The sequence below is a fragment of the Fusarium oxysporum genome, chromosome 13 (genome assembly GCF_000149955.1).
Source record: "Fusarium oxysporum f. sp. lycopersici 4287 chromosome 13, whole genome shotgun sequence".
Classification (NCBI taxonomy): domain Eukaryota; kingdom Fungi; phylum Ascomycota; class Sordariomycetes; order Hypocreales; family Nectriaceae; genus Fusarium; species Fusarium oxysporum.
Genome location: NC_030998.1, coordinates 1,271,620 through 1,291,496, shown reverse-complemented (window position 1 = coordinate 1,291,496; position 19,877 = coordinate 1,271,620). Strand labels below are relative to the sequence as shown.

Genomic DNA, 19,877 nt, shown 5'->3' with positions numbered 1-19,877 from the left:
CAGAGCACCGAATTATCACAAACACCGAATCCTTCAAATCATTGTCTTCTTTTCCTTTCAATCATGCCCCCTCCTCCTCGCCCCAGCCGTGGCAGACCCGCCTTTTCTAAACAGGACGAGGATCTCTGGAAGGCTTATGCCAAAGGACTCCAGGCAAGATTCTTCAGCAATCTTGACACAAAGAATGAGATCTTCTATGCTGCTCCCGTCGGGTTGCTCGGCATCCCTGGTGGTGACAACATCACTCAAGAAATCACTAACAAAGGAGTTTACGAGATTGGCGATGCTCTCATGCAGTTGGACGCCCCTGTGTTCGCTTCCGGGGGCAAGAAGTACTCTCAGCGACTTCAAGAGTAAGACCCCCTTCGTGATACTGAACTCAACGATAACTAACATAAGCAATAGAGTTCTAGGGGCCGTGAGGCTCGGACGGAATCGAGATATGGGTGCCGAGAAACGAATGAACGACATCCAAGCAAAAGTCAGAAAACTTAACGCAGAGTATGCAGAGTTGAGCGAGAAAGCAATGGAAAGTTACGTGGCCGACGAAGATAAAGGCAATATGCCTTTCGGACAGTGGGTTTCAATGAACGTAAGATAATTGTCCATTCCATCGAACCCCTCCTATCTTAGAACAATATGTTAACCACCTATCGGGCATACAGTACCCGAGTTTTGTCGCTTTATCTCGAGAGAAGCAATCCGCCGCTGCGACTGAAGCATCTCTGCGTGCTCAGATTGCCGGACCTGGCGCTGATCAGCTCAATGGACAGAGGCAGAGGCTGTTCAACGCCTGCGAACCGGATAGGGACCATCCTGGTCTCAACATGCCATGTGCCCTAAGCTTTGGCAACATCACCAACGGTTCTTCTGATCTCTCCCAGGAGAGCGGTAAATTACCGAGACCTGCTTATACCATTGACAACTCGTACAGAGACACGGTCGGAAACTGGACCAGGGGCTCCACCAGCGAGAGCAAGCTGAACCTGACCTTCAACATCAATGATGCCAAGTCAGACAATTGGGACAAGTTTGGTTTCGTCAATGTGAACGCCAATTCACGCTTCACTTATTTCTTCACGGCGACCTACTTCCAGGACCGTCAGAAGAAAGAGGATGTCATCACGGCTCAGGATGTCGGTTCTGGACTCTCAGTGAATCTGTCAGCGGCAGACGCGGGCGTCTTTACTGTCAAGGCAGGTGACTGGGATGTACCTAACATTATGGAGGAGTACCGGGATCTCCAGCCCGACGCTGCTCGTAACATTGGTCCTGCGGCCAGAGTTGACCAAGTCATTCTGGCTTACAAAGTGGTCTTGAAGATCTCCTTGCCAGCTAATGTGGCTGATCGTATTAATGACCTAACTCAAAAGGCCAAGAGTTCTGGTGGATCCGTGAGCCTCTTCGGCTTTGAGGTTGGGTTTGGTGGGGGGAGCAAGGACGAGGTCAACATCTCTAGTTCGTCTATCGAGATTCGCAAGGACCTTGGATATCCTGTGTTATTGGGTGTAAAGGGCAAGAAACTTCCAGGTCTTCAAACTGGTCGCTAGTTGGATGTGCCCAAGCACTGAGAGGACTGTTGAAGTGGACACCATACTGTTGGATAAGGAGTTCTCATTGTAGATATTATGCGCAGGACTGAATACAAATGATGCTAGAGAACGATACAATATAGCATTTGACGTTGAACAAATTAGGTAACAAGTTTCTTAGTGCTTTCACCAGTAACGTGATTCGCTGACTCAGGACCACGCATCGAAGTATGAGTCAATCAGACAAGATGGCAAATTGAAGAATAGACTGAACTTGGACTTGTCATCATTAAAATCCCCCAAGAAATATTTCAGTCCCCCACGATAACATGGGGGAACAGGACCTTCTTCAACAGCTCAAGGACACGCCGTTTGCCTGCTCATCTCTAACACGTTTGAGCGGTGGCAGCGCCAACTATGTCTATCGAGGCATTCTACTCGATGTAATACCTACAGGAGATGAGTTTTGGAATGTGAAAAGTGTTATCGTAAAATATTCACTGGGCCATATACCGGGAAATGCTGGGTTCAAACTCGACTTATCACGCTGCGTATGTCCCCATTTGTTCTCCTTTCTCATCAAAGCCAAAGAGCCGATGTACATAAGCTAGATAATGGCTGTCCACTGACCTTATTTTCTATACAGTCTGTCGAGAATATCGTACTGGAGTACATGAGTCAGCCATCGCTGTTGACCATGAAAGTCAAGGTCCTTGTTACTTATTTTCTAGATCGCAATGCTCACAGAGGCATTGCGATACAACAAGACTTCCGCCATTCGACAGACATAGCATCCATCATACGTTCAGCAGAGCTGAGTAACTTGTGGATGCGTTCCAAGGCACTATCTACTAGTCAAGAGGTTGGACACTGGCTGCGTTGCTTCCATGAATGGGCCTCGGAACCTCAACAAGTAGATTTCCGAAGCAAGATTGGCCGCAACGTGCCCATGCAAAGACTCAAGCACAAGGTTACCTACGGCACATTCATCGAAATCTTGAAGAACTTCCCCGATATTCTGCAAAAGAACATCGGGGTTCTGGAAAAGGTCAAAGAACGAGCAGAACTCGAGCTTCTGGACCTGGCTAGCCGCAACGAAGGACCAGATCAAGGTATGATCCACGGAGATTGCTGGATGGGAAAGTGAGTTACAGAGACCCATGAAGCCGACATAAGCAGTAGCTCTGACTCGCTAACTAGTGTTCTACTATCGAAATCTTCTCCAGCCCCAATCGGCTCCGATACAGCTACAGACATCATCTTCATTGACTGGGAAATGTGCCAATTCGGCCATCGAGCGTATGACTTGGGACATATGATAGGTGATCTGTATGAGGCGTATCATTTCCACAGCTCGGATATCTCTTTGACGATGATCCGAGGGTTCATGGACGGCTATGGGGAGATCAACGACGATATGGCTTTCCGAACGGCCATTCACGCTGGTGTGCAATTTCTGGGATGGTATAACCGTCGTGCCCCATCGGACTCTGTGAAAGGGACTGGAGAACAGATTTCGAGTGCAGCAAAAATCTCAACGAACTTGATTGTTAATGGCTGGGAGCGGGAAAGGCAGTGGTATCAAAGTACTCCATTGGCGCCGTTGTTCCAATCTGGTGCGTAGATCACAGCATTTATGAACAGGCTCATTAGTTACCTCGTATGCACAAGCGACTAGCGAAATCGTGCCTCTGCGCCTAGCGATGCCATATGACATGTCAAGCTTTCTATGGAGTAATCATTGATCGGTAACATCGAGGGATCAAAGGGTTTCCTTTCGCAGCTGATCATTTCCTTCTCTTGGTGCTGTAAGACGGCGCAGTCCTGCTCGCGCAATGAACCCAACACGGTTTAGCGCCATATTCCCGTGGCACTGTCTAGTGACAGCCTCCACCTCGATCAATGTTCCCCATTGGGAATAACCTCAATGTAAGACGCCCGACATGCGACAGAGGGACAACTATAAGACAGGTGCTGTGCCCAGATGAGATGTATCACACAGATAATTCCAAGAGATAATCTTACCAACATCGTATTGTTTTACGCATTGAATCTTCAACTCTCAGTCACAATGTATCCCCATCAACTTGACTACCAACAACAGGCCCTACCTGTAGAATTACCAGCTGAAACAGTCGCTCAATATGACTACACATACCAACCAAACCGTCATATCTACCTCCCACAAATACTACCCCCCTCGCCTCCCATGGAAAGACCAACGCTATCTCCATCACGTCCCATTCTCATCCCTTCAACCTCAATCACAGGCTCACTGGAAGTCACTCCACCGTACCACCGAGCTTATCCTCCTATTCTAAACTCCTACGGCATCTTTTCGGAAGAGTTCATGGCCATAATTGATGCTTTGAACATCGCTCTCGCTGAGCCAGCGCCATTCAAAGCAATGGAAGTCGCAGGCGATGGCCTCGGTTTCGTCCCCAATGAAATCGCCCAAGGCGTTTCTTTGGGGCTTGGACTAGCTGCGGGTACTGGAACTGCTGCTACTGCATATTTTCGAGAGAGAAAGTTACTTGAGAGAGTGAATCGAGATATCTTCGCACCAAAGGGCTTGGTGATGAAGACCATGAAGGATGAGGAAGTGATGCAACAACTCAACACCACGGCCAAGAGTCTTGACCCACTACTAAGATTGCGAGAGATTGCATCACAGGTCGAAGTTTTGTCTTTCGACGTTGAACCACCAGTCAGACGCTCCAATATGCTGGATCGCATCAGCGCAAAACAGGCTGCCATCAAACAAGCCGGCAAGGAGAAGAAAAAACACAAGAAGCAAGAAAGACGCCTCCAAAAGCGCGAAAAGGCAGCCGATAAGTTTAATCGACCAATTGAATCGATCGATGAACATTATAACTCCGATATTGAAAGTCGAATTGAGATCGAGTCCAAGATCGCAAGGTTGGAAGATAGGATCGCGGAGATCAACATCAAAACAGAGGAGAAACTGATCGAGTCAAGTGAGAAGAAGGTTGGCGAGATTGAAAAGAGACGAAGAAAGGACTTGGAAGAGGTTGAGAAGGATCGTGTCAGGTTGATGGAGAAGCATGGTAAGGCTATTGCAAAGGTGAATAAGAAAGCCGAGAAGAAGGATGAGAAGGATGAGAAGAAGGTGGCTAAACTGGAATGGATCATGATTCGAACTATTTAGATTTCTTCCTTCATATCGCTATATAGATGTACATATCACTTGATTAGAATTACGCTCGATGCCTTCCATTCTCGTCTTCTCCCGATCTCAAATCCATGCGTCCCAGCAATGACTCCATTCATGATCTCTTCAGCCCCTTTCTCCTCTGCACTGCCCGTTTCGAAGTTCATACTTGCTATTTGCAGCGGGAATATGAATAATAAGGACTCAGTGCTGTGAGACTCGTGTCCAAGACACGATGCTGCTAGCTGGCATATCTCGGTGGCAATTGCTTTCCTGACTACTTTTCGATCTTCGAGAATAGATGGAATTTCGGCCACTAGAGGAATGTTGAAGAAGATGCAGAGGCCTGTCATGCAGAGTATTATTGCTCTTTGTAACGCAAGAAGTGCTTTGTGTCTGACCGGATGCGAAGTGCTGTCTTGTGTTGAAGTGAGAAGAGAGCCAGTGAGAGGCCGAGGGTGCTGATAGAACTGCTCCCAGTCTTCTAGATCCGACAATGTAGTCTCGACTCGTTGTCGAAGTTCTTCAAAGAACTCGTTGTCAACTTTGCCTCTTTGTACACGATCCATGTCATGCAACTGGCCGGGGACGCGGGCAAAGATGTCGTGTAGGGCATCACTAGCTGTCTTTGGTACAGTCGATGGCCAGGGGACTGTCTGCCACTCTGGAAGTGTGAGATAGCAATGCTTTCTATTTATAAGTGCGCACAATATCTATTACAGTCAGCTATGTTCCAATCTAAGAGACGCATTTCATACTATCTCAAACCGGCACTGTCTGAGGAGTTCCCTTTCCAGGACTGTTTGGTGTCTCCATGGCCCTCTCAGCTTGACCTTCATGTCGACGGTTTAGTATGGACTCCAGTCTCAATGTGATCACAGAACTCACCAACTGGGTTATTCCCTCGTAGTGCTTCAGCCATCCCGTCTTGTCCGTAAAGACGATGTTCTCAAACATACACAAACAAATTACACTGGCAAGCGTGTCCCACTCGAGAACGGCGGTTGAACTCGCCAGGTCAAGTTGCACTCTGTTCAAGGCCTTTACATACTCCCTGCTGCCTAGGTCAAAGATCCTCTTGTCACTGTTCGTTTTGCCAAAGTACACGGCTGCTAGTGCTCTCACTGCAAGAGAGCGTGTCGAATCCGACAATGTGATGGATTCGAGATTGGCCATCAAGGGCGTAACTTCATCGATCCGCGATAGTAGGTGAGCATGAATTACGGCATCTTGATCCAGTAACAGTGGCGGCGGGCGCCAGATCTGTCGTTCAGTGGCCTTAGCAGACGGACTGGCAGGTTGAACCTGGAGCTGGCTGTCCTTCACAGGCGATTTATCTTTCGCGAATCGCGTCGTCTCATCAACAAACTCGCCGTAAGTGACATAGCCTTCACAAGCTATCCCAGCTTTCTCGCATCGCTGACAGTTCGGCTTGCCGTGATCTACAGTGAGCGTCAGTCAGCGCGTCTCTTAAAGCGACATCCATAGGGACGATACCGCATTTTACGCGTCTTCGCTTGCATGTCCTACACGCTTTACTGCGACCTCCGCGATTAACCATGACGATGAGTTCGAGCTTGCTCAAGCTGACTGTCCAACGACGCGTTCAGGATGAAATGAGGGGACATGTCAGATGGGATTTGCCAAGATTGCGCCACAGAAGAGTCGTCATCATCCTTGGTTTGACCACGGCGCAGTGATGGCCAGCTCATCACTAAATATCTTGGCCTTCCGGAGTTGGGAGAACTAGAGAAGCATTGTCTTGGTTTGCAGCCGCAGGCACTGACAGATTCGCGTGAAATGAAGCGCGCCATCGGGGACCCAGCTACCTCTCAATTGGCTTCTCACTCAGCGGTGCAACACAATTGAGGCCGCGGACACCGAAGACTGTCAAGTAGGACAAGAGTATATTAATGTTATTTTTTTTTTATTTTTTTTTATTCGGGTTGGTCCTGCAGGAATAGGATTTAGTGGCCATGTTGCCAAACTACAAGTCAATCGGTTGAACCAGCTGTAGAAGGTCAACTTAGTTCCAGGCTGACTAAGGACCAGAAAGAGAGTTCCACGAAGAATCCTTATGCACTTTTACAACGCTAGTATTTGCTACAGTAATGACTGTATGATCTTCCATTAATCTTCGAATCGAAGTTATGTACAGATCTTAAGATCTTGATCTTGGCCATCTCAAGTTCAGCCCTACCCTATGGCCCCCAAAATCACGAACCAACACCTACTAACGTCGACTCCCAACGCTGATATCGCCCGCCCCCTCCCTCTCCTTTCCGCCCCGCCGCCCTGTTTTATCCCCTGTAGCAAATTACGGTCCCACCAATGACCACCAGCTGCCAAGTTTTAGGCACTTCCTTCCAATCCATCACCGCCAGAACACCCATTTCATCATCCCCTGCCAAGCCATCACTGGAAATTAAGTAATGAATTGCACTGCGGGGCTCTTAACCTCCATCGTTTCACTGGACACCAGGATCATGATCATGACCACTCAGTCAATGTCAATTCAATTCAGTTCAATCAATTCTCTAGATGCCCTTCCTTATTCTACCGCAACTCCAAGTATCCTGAATTATACACAGGTGATATGATATGCCGTAATACAACTGCAAAAATTAATGATGCCACTCTATCCGTATTACCAATTACATTGTTTCTTTCTGTTTCGTGTTCTCGTCATTGCGCGTGCTTTTTGATGCTGCTCCGATACCCTGGTGTCGCCCCTTGGCAGAAATAGTGGTCAAGCACCAACTCCTCTGCCTTGATGTCCAACCATCCAGGCGACGAGTCGCCAATGCCAAAGCTCAGCCAGATCTCGTCGTCCAAGTACCCGTGACTTCTCTGCGTGGGCTGATCGCCATGATACACCATGCTTCCTGTCCAAATGTACCTGCTGTTGGTTTCGCCGTGGTAGGTGAGCTTCTTGCTGACGCTCATCATGTGGTATGGCGCGACGGGCGAGTAGACGACTATTCGGTGGTCGTACCATGTGTTTGTGTATTGAGGAGGATCGTAGCGCATCTGCACCATGCCCATAAGGACCGTGTTGTTCTCCATCGGCTCGCAAGCCCCGCGATTGCATAGCGTGAGGCTGAGCATGGGCGTCGATTGATGCACGCGCTTGTCGGTGAGCATGACGTCGTTCATACAAGTCTTTTCGGCAGAGTGCCACGTCTTCTTTTCGTTATCGGGAGGAAAGGGTTCGTCAACAGCGGATTCGGGCTCAGCTTCCATGTTCTGGACAGGCTCGTCGGTCGAGTTGAAGCGGTACAGCTGGCTAGGCTCTACCATGAACATCATCTCGTCGTCATCGGCGCTGAAGGGAGAGTAAACAGGAGCCCAATTCTTCTCGCGTTGGTATCGGGCGTCAGATTCTTGGCCCTCGGGGGGCTGGCGACGGAGGAGAACGGGTTTGTCGAATTCGATCCCAGGGAGTTCTTTCGCGTGCTTACCCATTTGCTTGACGAGCTCGGGCACAGCTGCACGTGCATCGACGATGTACATACCCTCGCAAAGGTTCTCGTCGTCTACCTGGTGGGTGAAGATGAGCATGGGAGTACCATTCTTCCTCCAGAACAACTTCATGTCCTCAGGTCCGATGTATTTATCCATGTCGGGCTGGTTCTTGCAGTGATGCTCAGGACCCTGGGCCTCTGTGAAGTCCTCCACAAGCATCTTGTGCCAATCGTTGTCCGCAGTGAGCTCCGGCCGGCCGAATGCATCCCATGTAAGGCTAACGAAGGTGGCGACTTGCTGAGCTCGTCTGTATTTCTTGCCCTTGATATCTTGGTCGACGTGGGGAGCGCGCGCAATGACGAGGAAGTCGTGCTTGCTGCCCTTTGGCAATTCAAGAAGGGTAGGATTCATAATCTTCTGGCCCGTCTTCTTGACATTTATAGAGTTGTAGAAACCCAAGTTATTCCGTGTACTCGTGAGGAGGCGGTAATCATTGGTTCGAGAGAGGAGAGGATCGTAGCCGGAATGTCCATTGCCGAATAGTCTGTCGCTCATGGTGAAGGTGAGGATCATGACGACGAGGAGGGCTGTTGTCGTCACGTAGAGAATGATGCGCCGCGGGTGAGGATGGGGAATGCGAATGCTCGAGAGGCGCACGCTCAAGTTGCGCAAGCTGTTGGGCAAGCGCATATTGGAGACGCGCATCTTGAAATGAGGGAGCCGCGTCGGCTGGCGAAGAGAATTGGAGCGAAAGACAAGAGGAGGCTCAAGCCTCACATTGAGGAACAGAAGAAGACGTGTCTCGATTCGTGCGGCCGCAATCGGGCTCGGCTCGTTTGGTGTAGCGGTGGTGCTAGAAGTACAAGTAGGTAGAGAAAACGACAGCGCCACGAAGAAAATAAAAGACGGCAAAAGAGCGGATGAAAGAAAGATGGAGACAAGGTGAGGCGAAGTGATGTCCAGCGTTGACACGATGGAAGGATTGGACTTCTTGCAGGCGAGCGCCCCCCTAAAACAAGCATAAGAAGGAACCCACGATTTCAACAGACTTTTTTTCTTCTGGTTAAAGGGGAGGGGGGGTTACTGGGCCTAGCAGGGGTGAGGGCCACTAAATCTAGAGTTATTTTTCAGAGGGAGCTTCGATTCCCTGACATCCTGTTGGTCAATGCGTCATAGACTGCGCCACAATTGGTTGATTCCCTCCAGAGCTCTCCACTGCCGCTGGTACCGCATCCAGTGAAAGAACAGGTTCGAGACATGAGCTTGTTGATCAGTGAGTTCTTTTTAAACTTGTTTGCGTCTCAGACATCGGCGATTATACCACGTGGGGCCTCTCATCTCAGATCAGACAGAATGTTCGTGATATTCAGACACAAAATCTGTCAATTGAATGCGAAGTCGTGGCACAGAGCGTTCTAGATTTGGATGCGGAGAAGGCCTGTAATACAGTGCATGAACAAGAAATGCTCACGCGGATGGTTGCCAGATTAATACAGTATCATCATTCGCACAGTTGCAACGCCAAGTCTGCTCACGCACCACCAAATAAATCTGTGGAGATCATCAACATGGAATTGTAGATTTGCCAAGGTGATAATCCACCTTTTTCCGTCTCTTCTAACATATGAATCAGCCCTATGGCGAACTCTATTTCTCATACATTCTGGCCGAGCTCATACATGTGCATACTGTATCGATTGTCGCAGAACATTTTGAGGTGGTGTTGCATACGTCAACACTGCGTAGCTGTTAAGGTCTGGACTCTTCGTTAAGGCCTTGGCGGCATCAGAAGGACTGACTGCCTAAGCGACGACTAAGGAGGGCCAGTTCGTTGCGCCTCTTTATATTCCTCCACCCACTCACTGACAGTCATAGTGATGGATGGGCTGAAGCGAGACGCGTCATCCCCCAGGCTGAGATCGTTCGGCAACTTCCAATACGGGACGCAGATTGACGCTGCATCTTAGGATTCCTGTTTTCGGCTTCGTTAAGCTACGACGTGGTGATTCCTGGATCCGGATGACTTGATGAGGCAAAGTGCTTGCATCTTTCTCTAGTTTCGCAGTAATGCAAAGAGAACCTAGTCATAGAACTTGAGTTTGTTGTTGTGCTATCCGAATGTAACCTACCCACGAATTAGCAATGACATATTGGATGAGAATTCGATAAAAACGCTTGATTGAGGAGTCATGGTTCTCCTGTATATGTCTTCCATCCTCCTGTCAGGAGCCCCCTGGTCCGAGATTACTGGCTCAGTCATGAGTGCAGCATGACCTACAACCCTCTCAGTTTCGCAAACTCCATGAGTTTCCAATAAAAGTAAGGCAAAAGTACTGTCAACCGCCTCTTTGAACCAATTCAGAGAAGCCTTGCCGTAGACCGAAACCCACTAGCCAGGAGTTGGTGCTGCAACTCTTCGTAGCCACGTGGTAGAAAACAGTAATAACAACTGATGCGATTTGAGTGAGCTTTACCAAGTCTCTGGATGTTGAACTTCGCTATTCTTGCGATGCTTTACTTGATCAGCAGCTTCCACCAGGTCTCGGCTGTCCGTTGTCAAGCTCCATTGCAGAGGCGTACGTCCATGGAATATCACAGTGAGAACCGCGATGCCAGAAGAGACCGCAGTGGGAAGAATAAGGCACTTCCTGTGAGTAGGTTACCTTTGATCATAGCGGTACAGACGGTCCCTGATGCGAGCTTTGCTGTCGGAATTTACTCATGGCAGATGGGAGAGCTGGCCCAACAACAATGTTGTACCAAGGAGGCAGGCTCTTCATGGCTTGGTTATATGATGAGTGACTCGGAGATATTCCACAGACGTGTTTTATTACTGCGCTTGACCATGAAACATAAAACAGTTCATATTGAGGCCTTTCAGAGTAGGGAGGCTGTTATTTCAACAGACTGGACTTTGCGGACTGTTTTGGTAAACGAGGAGACGGTCAACTGAGGCTGAAGTTCTTGGCCTTGAGTTAGAAGGTAGAGACTTATTGAGGCCTTGAGGAGCAATAATGTAGAATAGCAAGTTCCTATTTAAACCCCAAGGCAGTACAAAGGAGGAGCTCGTCAATAGCCAAAGCCCATCATAAGTCTATATGGAATATGAAGCCACTGAAGGACACTGGAGACTGTTTGCGGTTGGGCCTTTCTCTAGTATGGTTTATATCTTGATGTAACTTCTACCGTTGAAAGTCTTAACAGACCGTGACGGCTAGAAGTACTATTTTAGATCTCAAAGAGACAAGATGAGTTGGTACTCGTAAAGTTGGCAAACCATATGCAACTGAGAACTTGTTTTCCTATTAACATTATACGTGCTCCATGTGAGTATGATGAAAGTCGCCCACGAAGCTCGCACCAATTTACCAATACTCCTTGAGCATGCCGAGGGCATCATAGAACTGATAATCATCTAAAACATGGGCGATATAGGCTTGAGGGCTGCCGGTATCATAACCAGACTCACCATGCTCTTAGGGCCAGGTATAAGTACCGCTGCGTTGATAACTTGGCATTGAGAGATGATAAAATAAGCAAACAATAAGTGAAGACAGTGAGAGGTCTCGATACATGAAATATGAGACAATAATCCCTCCAGTCGAACATCAACAGTGTTAACAAGAGTGAGCTATTTGCTAAAACGCCCAAGGCAGGACATGATACAAAAACGAAACAGCTCCTGATGCCTAAGATCTATGAGAAGTCTGGAAAATTCTCCCAACAAATGGTTCCGTCCGAACCAACTCAAAGGACGGAAGCCATATTCTGAGAATGGTTGAAGTGGCCTAGTTGCAACAACCCCTAATACAGTCAGCAAACCTAAGTGCAATGTTAATTCAACGAGATGCCTGCTCGTTACTGCTTGAGTATAAGAGAAATAAGAGCCCGAGTTAAATTTGAGGCGATCAGAGAGCAAAAAGGGAAGGCGCATGCGGATGAGAGATAAAGGGATGGAAGAGTTGTAGTGAGAGTGGAGATGTAACGTACGAGTTAGCGAGACACAAGCAATAGCCAAACGATGCTTTTCGGATGTCGTGAAGAGTATGGAGGAATGTCAGAACTGCTCATCTGCCGAAGCTTCATCAGAGACCCGCGCTTCAGGCGACTTGGCATAATTGGCAGATCCTGGTTACCTGGATCTTGTCAGTGCCATACCGGCATCTGAAGTGGTTTTCGAGTCAGTAGCAGAAGAGCTCTGCTACGTAACTTTAGGACGTATGGCGTGTAGCTCTCTCCCTTCCTAGAGGCTCAAGTTTGGGATCTCAAAAAGGAGAGGTCAAGAGAAGAATGACTTCATCCTGAAGTGCACACGGATGCAAGACTCACGAGGGCCTTCATGAAACCTTCAATTGATGGTCCAGCAACGGCATGCCCGATAGGAAGGAATCTTGGCGGAGGGCCGATTAAGCAATGCCGAGAGGAGGATACTGCCGTAATCCCTCTTGGCCAAATGCCGAATTCCCTTTTGGTCGTTCTCCATAAGCCAAACTTACCTGTCATATCTATCCCACTTCCCCTGGTTCAAGACCAGTTTTAACTTGCAACTGTTTCTTGGCAGGTCCTTTCTTTGGATTCCGCTTCGGACCTACAAGTAATCACCGCGTGTGATTCTTGTGTAGAAATCTGACCATTTCTATAGCATAGTTGACTTACAGCGCTATAGGGAGCATCTTATCAGAGGCATGGGGGTTAATTAGGCATCCAAGGACACCGTTACGTTGCATCTACTATCAGCGGGATCTCCGTAACCAGATGTTAAAGATTATACAGAAGAGGAATGGCTTGACAGGCCGTTGACGGTAGCTATATACATCCTGGTCAATACCCCTGTGCTAGTCTGAAGATCGATTGACCTGACGTTTACACGTGCTTCAGGGCTGAGCCTTGGCGTCAAACCGAGGTTATGACAACGTCTTTATGATTACCTGCCTATTTCAAGATAATCGACTTCATTTCAGGAAGCTCAGTCAATTTAGTTCATGAAGATCTCTCGTAAACGGCAACTTCCATATAACAAGGTCTTCAACATTTGTCGCGATGGCTTCACTCAATCGAGTCCCTTGGCGTCCCTGCTGCGCCGCATCCCTGCTTCATCACCAACGGACCTATAACCGCCCACGTCGCAAATGCGAATGATACCGTCAATTATCTGGCAGCCAACGTTTAACCGTGATTCGCCTATCAATCTCGTCCCTTTTTCGCATCCCATTAAACCCATCAGCCTATAGCATGCCACCAACCCATGTAACCACTCACCTGAGAAGTTATTCCCACCGTTAGACACCTTCCCCATTTCGACTAGAGCCATGCATGTGATGGTCGGCATTTGCCGTACTGACAGCTCTAAGGGTTCTAATGGTCCAGAGCTGAACTGCTAGTGGACTGTTGTGCTATACCTTTGCAAATATGGTATACCTACTTTCCTAATCTGTTGGCTGCCAAGTCACCGTTGGGACGAACTCTATTCCCTAGTCACTAGCGTCGGTATTGAGCTGGTCTGTTATATCTTGATGCCATCTCTCATCATGGTCAGCCCATCACGCTCACTTCCAGGCATCGCCTTGTCACTCATTCAACAAGTCTCTCGTTTTTCACCATGAGAACCTCGTTCTCGTCCATTCTTTTCAGCCTTTGGCTCCTTTGCCTTGGCGTGCTCGCACACGACGAGCCATGCGGTTGCACTGTCAAGTACATTGTCGTTGAGATGCCTAGTCAGACAGTCGCTGCTCAGACCAAGCCTCCGACAGTCACTTCTGTGCAAACCAAGCCCACTAATATCCGATCCAAGCCCAACCAGACGACTGTTCGCGCATCTTCAACTTCCGCTCACCACAACACCACGGCGACTTTCCTTCCCAAGCCCCCCGCAAAGGTCGACTTGAGCAATCCCGAAAATGCGGTTCCCAAGAAGAACATCTCCATATCTTACGGCGATGTTGAGAAGCCCCGCAACCAGACTTTCCCTGCGCTTAACACGACTGCTCCCAAGGGAGCCATCGACATGGACCTCGTCATGAACCATCCAGCTGTTGTTCTGGATCACATTGACGCTATTGTCTCTGTCGAGTGTACGGCCGATTCCGTCAAGGTCCAGTTCGGAAAGTCTGCTGCTTTCGAGAAGGCCATTGATACTTGGTCAGACGACGAACCCTTCATTCTCATTACGAACAACATGGGCAATTGCAAGACCGACATTGGCCAAGCTTTCTACCTTGTTGATGGCGTTACTACAGACAAGGGTGATAAGACCATCACTTGCCATGCTGCTGAGCAAGAGCTGGCAGACATCGCTGGTATGTTTCTCTCCCAGAATGAAAGATAAGACTGACCTTCAGTAGAAACCTGCGAAATGTCATTCACCTCTATCCCTGCAACCAAGTTGACGAAGCGCCTTACATTGAACCCCAGTCTTTCTCTCAACTTCGGCACCGGTCTTGAGAGAGATACTGTCCTTTTCCAGGAACAGCCATGGGTGACCATCAAGGCCGAGAAGGCAGAGTTCTCTTCCACAGTCTCCTTCTCTGGCCGCGCCAAGTACAACTTCTGGCGCTTCAAGGTACATGACTCTGAAGCAATGAGGAGCCTGATTTACTAACTTGAGTAGATGGAACATCTCTATTTCGATCTCGATACCCATTTCTCAGCCGATGTCGCCTTAGCCGCCGATGTAGCCGCAGCTTGGTCTCGGTCTATCCTCTACGACCCCGATACTCTCACATACACCCTCGTTGAAGTTCCTGGTATCCTCTCTCTCGGACCAGGCCTGTCTTTCGCTGTTGGAGTCGATGTTGATACCTCAGCTGCCGTTGCCGTCAGAGCTGGCGCCGGTATTGCTATTCCCGCCGCAAACGTCCATCTCGATTTCCTCGACTCGGGCAAGAATGCCGCAACTGGTTGGGAGCCCCAGTATACATCTTACGCCAACATCACCGAGAGCGTTGAGGTCGGCTTGAACGCTAGTGCATCGCTTACTGTTCAGCTCACCTTCAAGCTTCTCGGAGGCCTAGTTGATCTTAGCAGCGGACTCACAGCCACTCCTGAGTTTGTGAACAAGTTCACTTTGGATGCCGCTCAATCGGCCCATGCTTCAAATGACGGTGCTGGAGTCAATCTCTTGGATGCCGAGAAGGTAGCTCCTGCCACGACGCCCGGCTCAGAGCTCGCTGCTGTGAATGAGCCCAAGGACTGTGGTGTTTCTTTCAAGTCCGACTTTATCTTTGACCTGGAGGGTTTTGCGACAAAGTGGTGGAAGGCGAATCTCTATCACGTTGAGGTTCCCATCACGGATGTGTGTTATAATTTCCAGTAGTAATACTTGCAAACAAGGACTGCTTGGCATAGATGGCAGTTTTAGTCTTAGTCTCATAATTATCATATACCCTTTGTGCGAACAGCCTTTAGCCTGAATTTGTTTGCGTAGGCATCTAGAATAAGTCTGGCAACATTACGCCACTCAATCCAGGCATCCAGATAACAGCGCACCATAAAACTAAACCGTCTGAGACGATGAGATATTTGGCAATAGTCTATCCAAGTCAGTAGTTTCTCGTAAAAAAATGGCTGCGCAGGATACGTCTGATCAAATCCGTCAACAGGTGTCTGCATGGCTCAACACCACGCCATATGCAGCGTCTTTACTCGAACCTTTGGCTGGTGGACAAGCCAACTTTACATATCGCGCTCACCTGATCAACCCACTAAACGATGGCACAGCTGAGGTCGTTGTCAAGCATGGCGAGCCTTATATGGCGCGTCACCCCGCCAATGCCGTCACTGTTAACCGATGCGTGAGTGAATAAAAGGATAAAGGAAGGGTTTTGCTGACATGATAAAGGACGTCGAAGGAGAAATCTTGTCAGAATTATCTACGAATCCCATAGATGTGGCACAGTCTGGAAGTATTACATACACCGTCAGAACAACAACGTCTCATGCCTACGATGCTGAAACCAAGACGTTGGTGCTAGAGTATCTTCCCAATGTTGTAGATCTCAGGACCTACTCTCTGAACCACTTCCCATTCCCGACACCTGAGTGCTTAAGCAAACCAGCCCACGAACTGGGCAAAGTGCTGGCGATATACATGGTCAAATTTCATGACATGGCCAGAGAGATTGTTCATAACTCGCTTAAACAGAAGCATACCCAACAGCTATCAGGCTTCAACAGGGCGATTGATAGCAGCAATGACATGCAGAGGCTAAAACATTGGATTAATTTCGATTGGATGATCGATCGTGTTGACCAGTTCCCTGGAATTCTGTTGGAAGCAAAGGACACACTCCATCTTGTCAAAAACATGGCACTGAAGGAGCTGAGCGACCCGTCTGCAGACTTGACACTGATTCATGGCGACTATCACCCCCAGAAGTGAGTCCATCTCCAGCCCTTTGGATCCAAAGTTAATGACTTGACAGCATCTTGCTGGAAGATGCCCGTCTTGAGCCGGCAACTACTAGAACCTTGTACGTTATCGACTGGGAAAATTCACAGGTCGGTGTTCCAAGCCTCGATCACGGCGGCATGCTAGGCGAGATGTATGTCCTCTGGAAATGCAAACACATCGACGCTGGGCTATGGATGCTCCAAGGCTACGCTGAGGGGCTGGGGCCTCAGACTGAGGATGCTGCATGGCGAGTGGCCCTTCAAGTAGGGGTACATCTTTTGAGTTTTGGTACTGTGGCATCGGGCTGGGGTACGACTGAGGAAGTGGAAGATATGGCTCGTCTGGCAAGAGATGTTATTGTCAAGGCTTGGACTAGAGATAGGAGTTGGTTTGACAAGAGCGATTTTGCCTGCTTGTTTGCAGGTACTCCTCAAGATTGAGGACAGCCTTGAATATTCGAGGTAGCAAATGTCATCAGTCATGGTTACTCGAGAGCCTCAATCGATGACCCAATTTTTAAGCCTGGCAATGACACTAGAATCGCCCAAGATCGTGACATAATCAGTGGATATTGACGAAGCTTGTTGCCCACGGCAGTGACCTCCAATGCCGGCACCACTCAAGTGCAGGGGAAAGAAATTAGTATGATGCTCAGGACCACGTCTGAGTTGTACAAACAACCCGATCACGAATGATATGACTCGGTTACAGCTGGGCACTCGTCTACAAGCCAATCAATTTGCCGTATATACGCGTCGTTAAGAATCTCGATGAGTTTGTTAACAATTTCTTGATTTGAGCTGATGCCAAGTCCATCCGCTCGGATAATGCGGCCTCGGCTGACGGCGTTTCAATATGGAGCCGCAAATCCCCGATCCAATCAGATATAGTGATCTTCAAAAACTGCAAGGAACAAAGTCGATACAGACAGGTTTAGCTGTTGATTTATTTTATGCTGTGACGTCAAAGACAAGCAAGAAACATGGGCTTTTTGACAACAAACATCGCCAATGATCTCATATCCTCACTAAGCATAAAATAAATAAAATAGCTAGAAACTCAATTGACTTTTTGATCTTCAGCGCATTCAGACTCGTTGTGACCTCTCGCTAACTCACCATGGCTCGTCAAAATACCCTGAGCAAGGCCCTTGTAGGCCTACTGCCTCTCGCTTCAGCAGCTTCACTCAACTCCGAGTACACCTTCAATCCTCTTCACCATCTCGCTGGAATTGCTCCATACTTCGAGCCCCAAGACCCTCCCGCTTCTCCCGATGCGCCCCAAGGCTGCACTCCCGAACGCGCTGCGTATCTCGTGCGACACGCTGCTATTTATGCCAACGATTTTGACTTTGAGGAGTACATTGAGCCGTTCATTGAGAAGATTCAGAACAAGACCAAGATCGATTGGAGCAAGATTCCTTATCTGAACTTTTTGGACGATTGGGAGCCACCCATTTCCGACGCCGAGGTTTCGCTTTTGACCAACGTGGGAAGACTTGAGGCTACGCGATTGGGAGTTGATCTCGAGTTCCGATACCCCAAGTTCAAGCAGCCCAAGAAGGTCTGGACATCTTCTGCCGAACGAACCGTCAAGTCCGCTCAATCTTTCGTCCGTGGTCTTGAGTCAGATGATAAGTCTATCAAGGTCGAGACCATTTATGAGTCAGAGGAATCTGGTGCCGACAGCCTGACTCCCTACAAGGCTTGCCCCGCCTACGATGGCTCTACCGGCAGCGACGAGGCTGAAGTCTACCAGAAGAAGTACGCTACGCCGATCGTCGATCGCTTCAACGCTCTTGCATCAGACTTTAACTTCACTGTCAACGATATCTTTGGCATGCAGCAGCTTTGCGGCTACGAGACTGTTACTCGCGGCAAGTCGCCGTTCTGCAACCTTGAGCTTTTCACTCCTGATGACTGGCTTGGCTGGGAGTACTCCGAGGACGTACGATATCACTATAACGCTGGATACGGTAACCAGATCTCTGGTTACGTCGGCATGCCCTGGCTCAACACTACAGCTGGTCTCCTCCTTGGTGATGATTCCGATGAGGAGCTTTACGTCAGCTTCACGCACCGTGAACTGCCTCCCATGGTCCTCGTCGCGATGGGTCTCTTCAACAACTCCGAGCCCGCCGGCACAGAATCTCAGATCAACGACACCATGCCTCTGAGCAAGATCAACTACCGTCGCGCTTGGAAGAGCTCTCACGTCCTGCCCTTCCTCAGCAACATCGCCATTGAGCGCCTCAACTGCACCAACACCTACGGCTACGAGGATGGAGAGTACTACCGCGTTTTGGTCAACAGTGCGCCTCAACCTCTACCTTACTGCGAAGACGGCCCCGGAACAAGCTGCACCCGAAAGAGTTTCGAGGAGTATGTTCAGGACAGAGTCGAAAGGTTTACTGGCTTCTCAGAAAAGTGTGGAGTGGAGTACGATAACTCTACTGACATTCTGTCCATTTACAACAACTAATGATAATCACGAGTATGTAACTTTAATTGAAATACATCTAATATTCATCATCTTCGATTTGACGATGCCGCCCCTTACGAACCTTGTGGCTGAGCGTAGAGTTTTCAGTGCCCAGTGAGAGGGAACAAGACGTCGCTGCAGAAAGCTTAAATCGAATATGTCCAGGCACGATTTTACGCTTCGGAGTACTTGAAGGAAAAATGCTTGCAAACGTGGCTGTGAACCCAAAGTCCACTAGGCTCTGCTCTTCGAATCACGCCAGGGAGAGCAGATCTTGCAGCCTTCAAGACAACGGTTAACTCTCTTGATACCAGACGTAAAAGAAAGAAATTTGATCCATTTTGTTTATTAATCAGTATTGGTCTGTCAAAATGTGCTTATATATTAAGCTTTCTAGTCCTGGGCTCTCTGGTGCGCTGATTCATCAGGCTTTGGAGCATGAACCTTCTCAAAAGGCCTTTGACCTTCGTCTATCAACATATGTACCGGGTAATTCACCACATGAGACGACTATAAGATGCTCTACTCTCCCTGTGAGGTAAATGAGCTGAATACAATGGTAATCGTGCGCGCTTTTCTCTCATTAAATCGGCCATCACTCAACTGGCAAAAGGCCCAGAAACATCACTTCTGACAAAAGATCACCACCAATAGCCCAATTATGCACACTTCTCACGTATCAATATCGAATTTGATCTACAGTCTAGATGGGAACGAGAAAATGATACAGAGATAATCTCTGAAGGTCGGAGTTTCACTCTCTTCACTAAACTACCCCCCGAGATACGCCTGATGATATGGGGAGTGGCCTCACCTGGGGATGTACAGCCTTGGTCGA

The 19,877-nt window shown here is 48.6% G+C and overlaps 10 protein-coding genes across 10 annotated transcripts; 6 read left to right on the top strand and 4 right to left on the bottom strand.

The window, feature by feature from the left end:
• Positions 1–63: 63 nt before the first annotated feature.
• FOXG_12369 (uncharacterized protein) lies at positions 64–1,683 on the top strand (the record flags this gene model as incomplete). The annotated part of the gene is made up of 3 exons (XM_018392134.1): positions 64–353; positions 406–592; positions 666–1,683. 3 exons carry the CDS (start codon positions 64–66, stop codon positions 1,548–1,550), a joined length of 1,362 nt encoding a protein of 453 aa, XP_018250935.1. The 3' UTR covers positions 1,551–1,683.
• Positions 1,684–1,835: 152 nt separating this feature from the next.
• Positions 1,836–3,284, top strand: FOXG_12368 (uncharacterized protein). Its single transcript, XM_018392133.1, has 3 exons — positions 1,836–2,083; positions 2,179–2,675; positions 2,733–3,284. The coding sequence occupies exons 1-3, from the start codon at positions 1,862–1,864 to the stop codon at positions 3,154–3,156; spliced, it is 1,143 nt and encodes a 380-aa protein (XP_018250934.1). The 5' UTR covers positions 1,836–1,861; the 3' UTR covers positions 3,157–3,284.
• Positions 3,285–3,603: 319 nt separating this feature from the next.
• On the top strand, positions 3,604–4,701 carry FOXG_12367 (uncharacterized protein; the record flags this gene model as incomplete). The annotated part of the gene is made up of 1 exon (XM_018392132.1): positions 3,604–4,701. One exon carries the CDS (start codon positions 3,604–3,606, stop codon positions 4,699–4,701), a length of 1,098 nt encoding a protein of 365 aa, XP_018250933.1.
• On the bottom strand, positions 4,683–6,515 carry FOXG_12366 (uncharacterized protein). Its single transcript, XM_018392131.1, has 4 exons — positions 6,202–6,515; positions 5,593–6,146; positions 5,463–5,537; positions 4,683–5,417 (listed from the first exon to the last, which is right to left on the bottom strand). Exons 1-4 carry the CDS (start codon positions 6,263–6,265, stop codon positions 4,737–4,739), a joined length of 1,374 nt encoding a protein of 457 aa, XP_018250932.1. The 5' UTR covers positions 6,266–6,515; the 3' UTR covers positions 4,683–4,736.
• A 414-nt stretch (positions 6,516–6,929) lies between these two features.
• FOXG_12365 (uncharacterized protein) lies at positions 6,930–9,248 on the bottom strand. Its single transcript, XM_018392130.1, has one exon. It carries the CDS (start codon positions 8,872–8,874, stop codon positions 7,390–7,392), a length of 1,485 nt encoding a protein of 494 aa, XP_018250931.1. The 5' UTR covers positions 8,875–9,248; the 3' UTR covers positions 6,930–7,389.
• A 2,421-nt stretch (positions 9,249–11,669) lies between these two features.
• Positions 11,670–12,103, bottom strand: FOXG_20726 (uncharacterized protein; the record flags this gene model as incomplete). Its single annotated transcript, XM_018401034.1, has 1 exon — positions 11,670–12,103. The coding sequence occupies one exon, from the start codon at positions 12,101–12,103 to the stop codon at positions 11,801–11,803; it is 303 nt and encodes a 100-aa protein (XP_018250930.1). The 3' UTR covers positions 11,670–11,800.
• A 414-nt stretch (positions 12,104–12,517) lies between these two features.
• On the bottom strand, positions 12,518–12,652 carry FOXG_20725 (uncharacterized protein; the record flags this gene model as incomplete). The annotated part of the gene is made up of 1 exon (XM_018401033.1): positions 12,518–12,652. One exon carries the CDS (start codon positions 12,650–12,652, stop codon positions 12,518–12,520), a length of 135 nt encoding a protein of 44 aa, XP_018250929.1.
• A 1,019-nt stretch (positions 12,653–13,671) lies between these two features.
• Positions 13,672–15,585, top strand: FOXG_12364 (uncharacterized protein). The gene is made up of 3 exons (XM_018392129.1): positions 13,672–14,465; positions 14,511–14,728; positions 14,777–15,585. The coding sequence occupies exons 1-3, from the start codon at positions 13,769–13,771 to the stop codon at positions 15,479–15,481; spliced, it is 1,620 nt and encodes a 539-aa protein (XP_018250928.1). The 5' UTR covers positions 13,672–13,768; the 3' UTR covers positions 15,482–15,585.
• Positions 15,586–15,728: 143 nt separating this feature from the next.
• FOXG_12363 (uncharacterized protein) lies at positions 15,729–16,998 on the top strand (the record flags this gene model as incomplete). The annotated part of the gene is made up of 3 exons (XM_018392128.1): positions 15,729–15,959; positions 16,007–16,542; positions 16,590–16,998. 3 exons carry the CDS (start codon positions 15,729–15,731, stop codon positions 16,996–16,998), a joined length of 1,176 nt encoding a protein of 391 aa, XP_018250927.1.
• A 557-nt stretch (positions 16,999–17,555) lies between these two features.
• FOXG_12362 (acid phosphatase) lies at positions 17,556–19,436 on the top strand. Its single transcript, XM_018392127.1, has one exon. The coding sequence runs from the start codon at positions 17,678–17,680 to the stop codon at positions 19,037–19,039; it is 1,362 nt and encodes a 453-aa protein (XP_018250926.1). The 5' UTR covers positions 17,556–17,677; the 3' UTR covers positions 19,040–19,436.
• Positions 19,437–19,877: the final 441 nt, after the last annotated feature.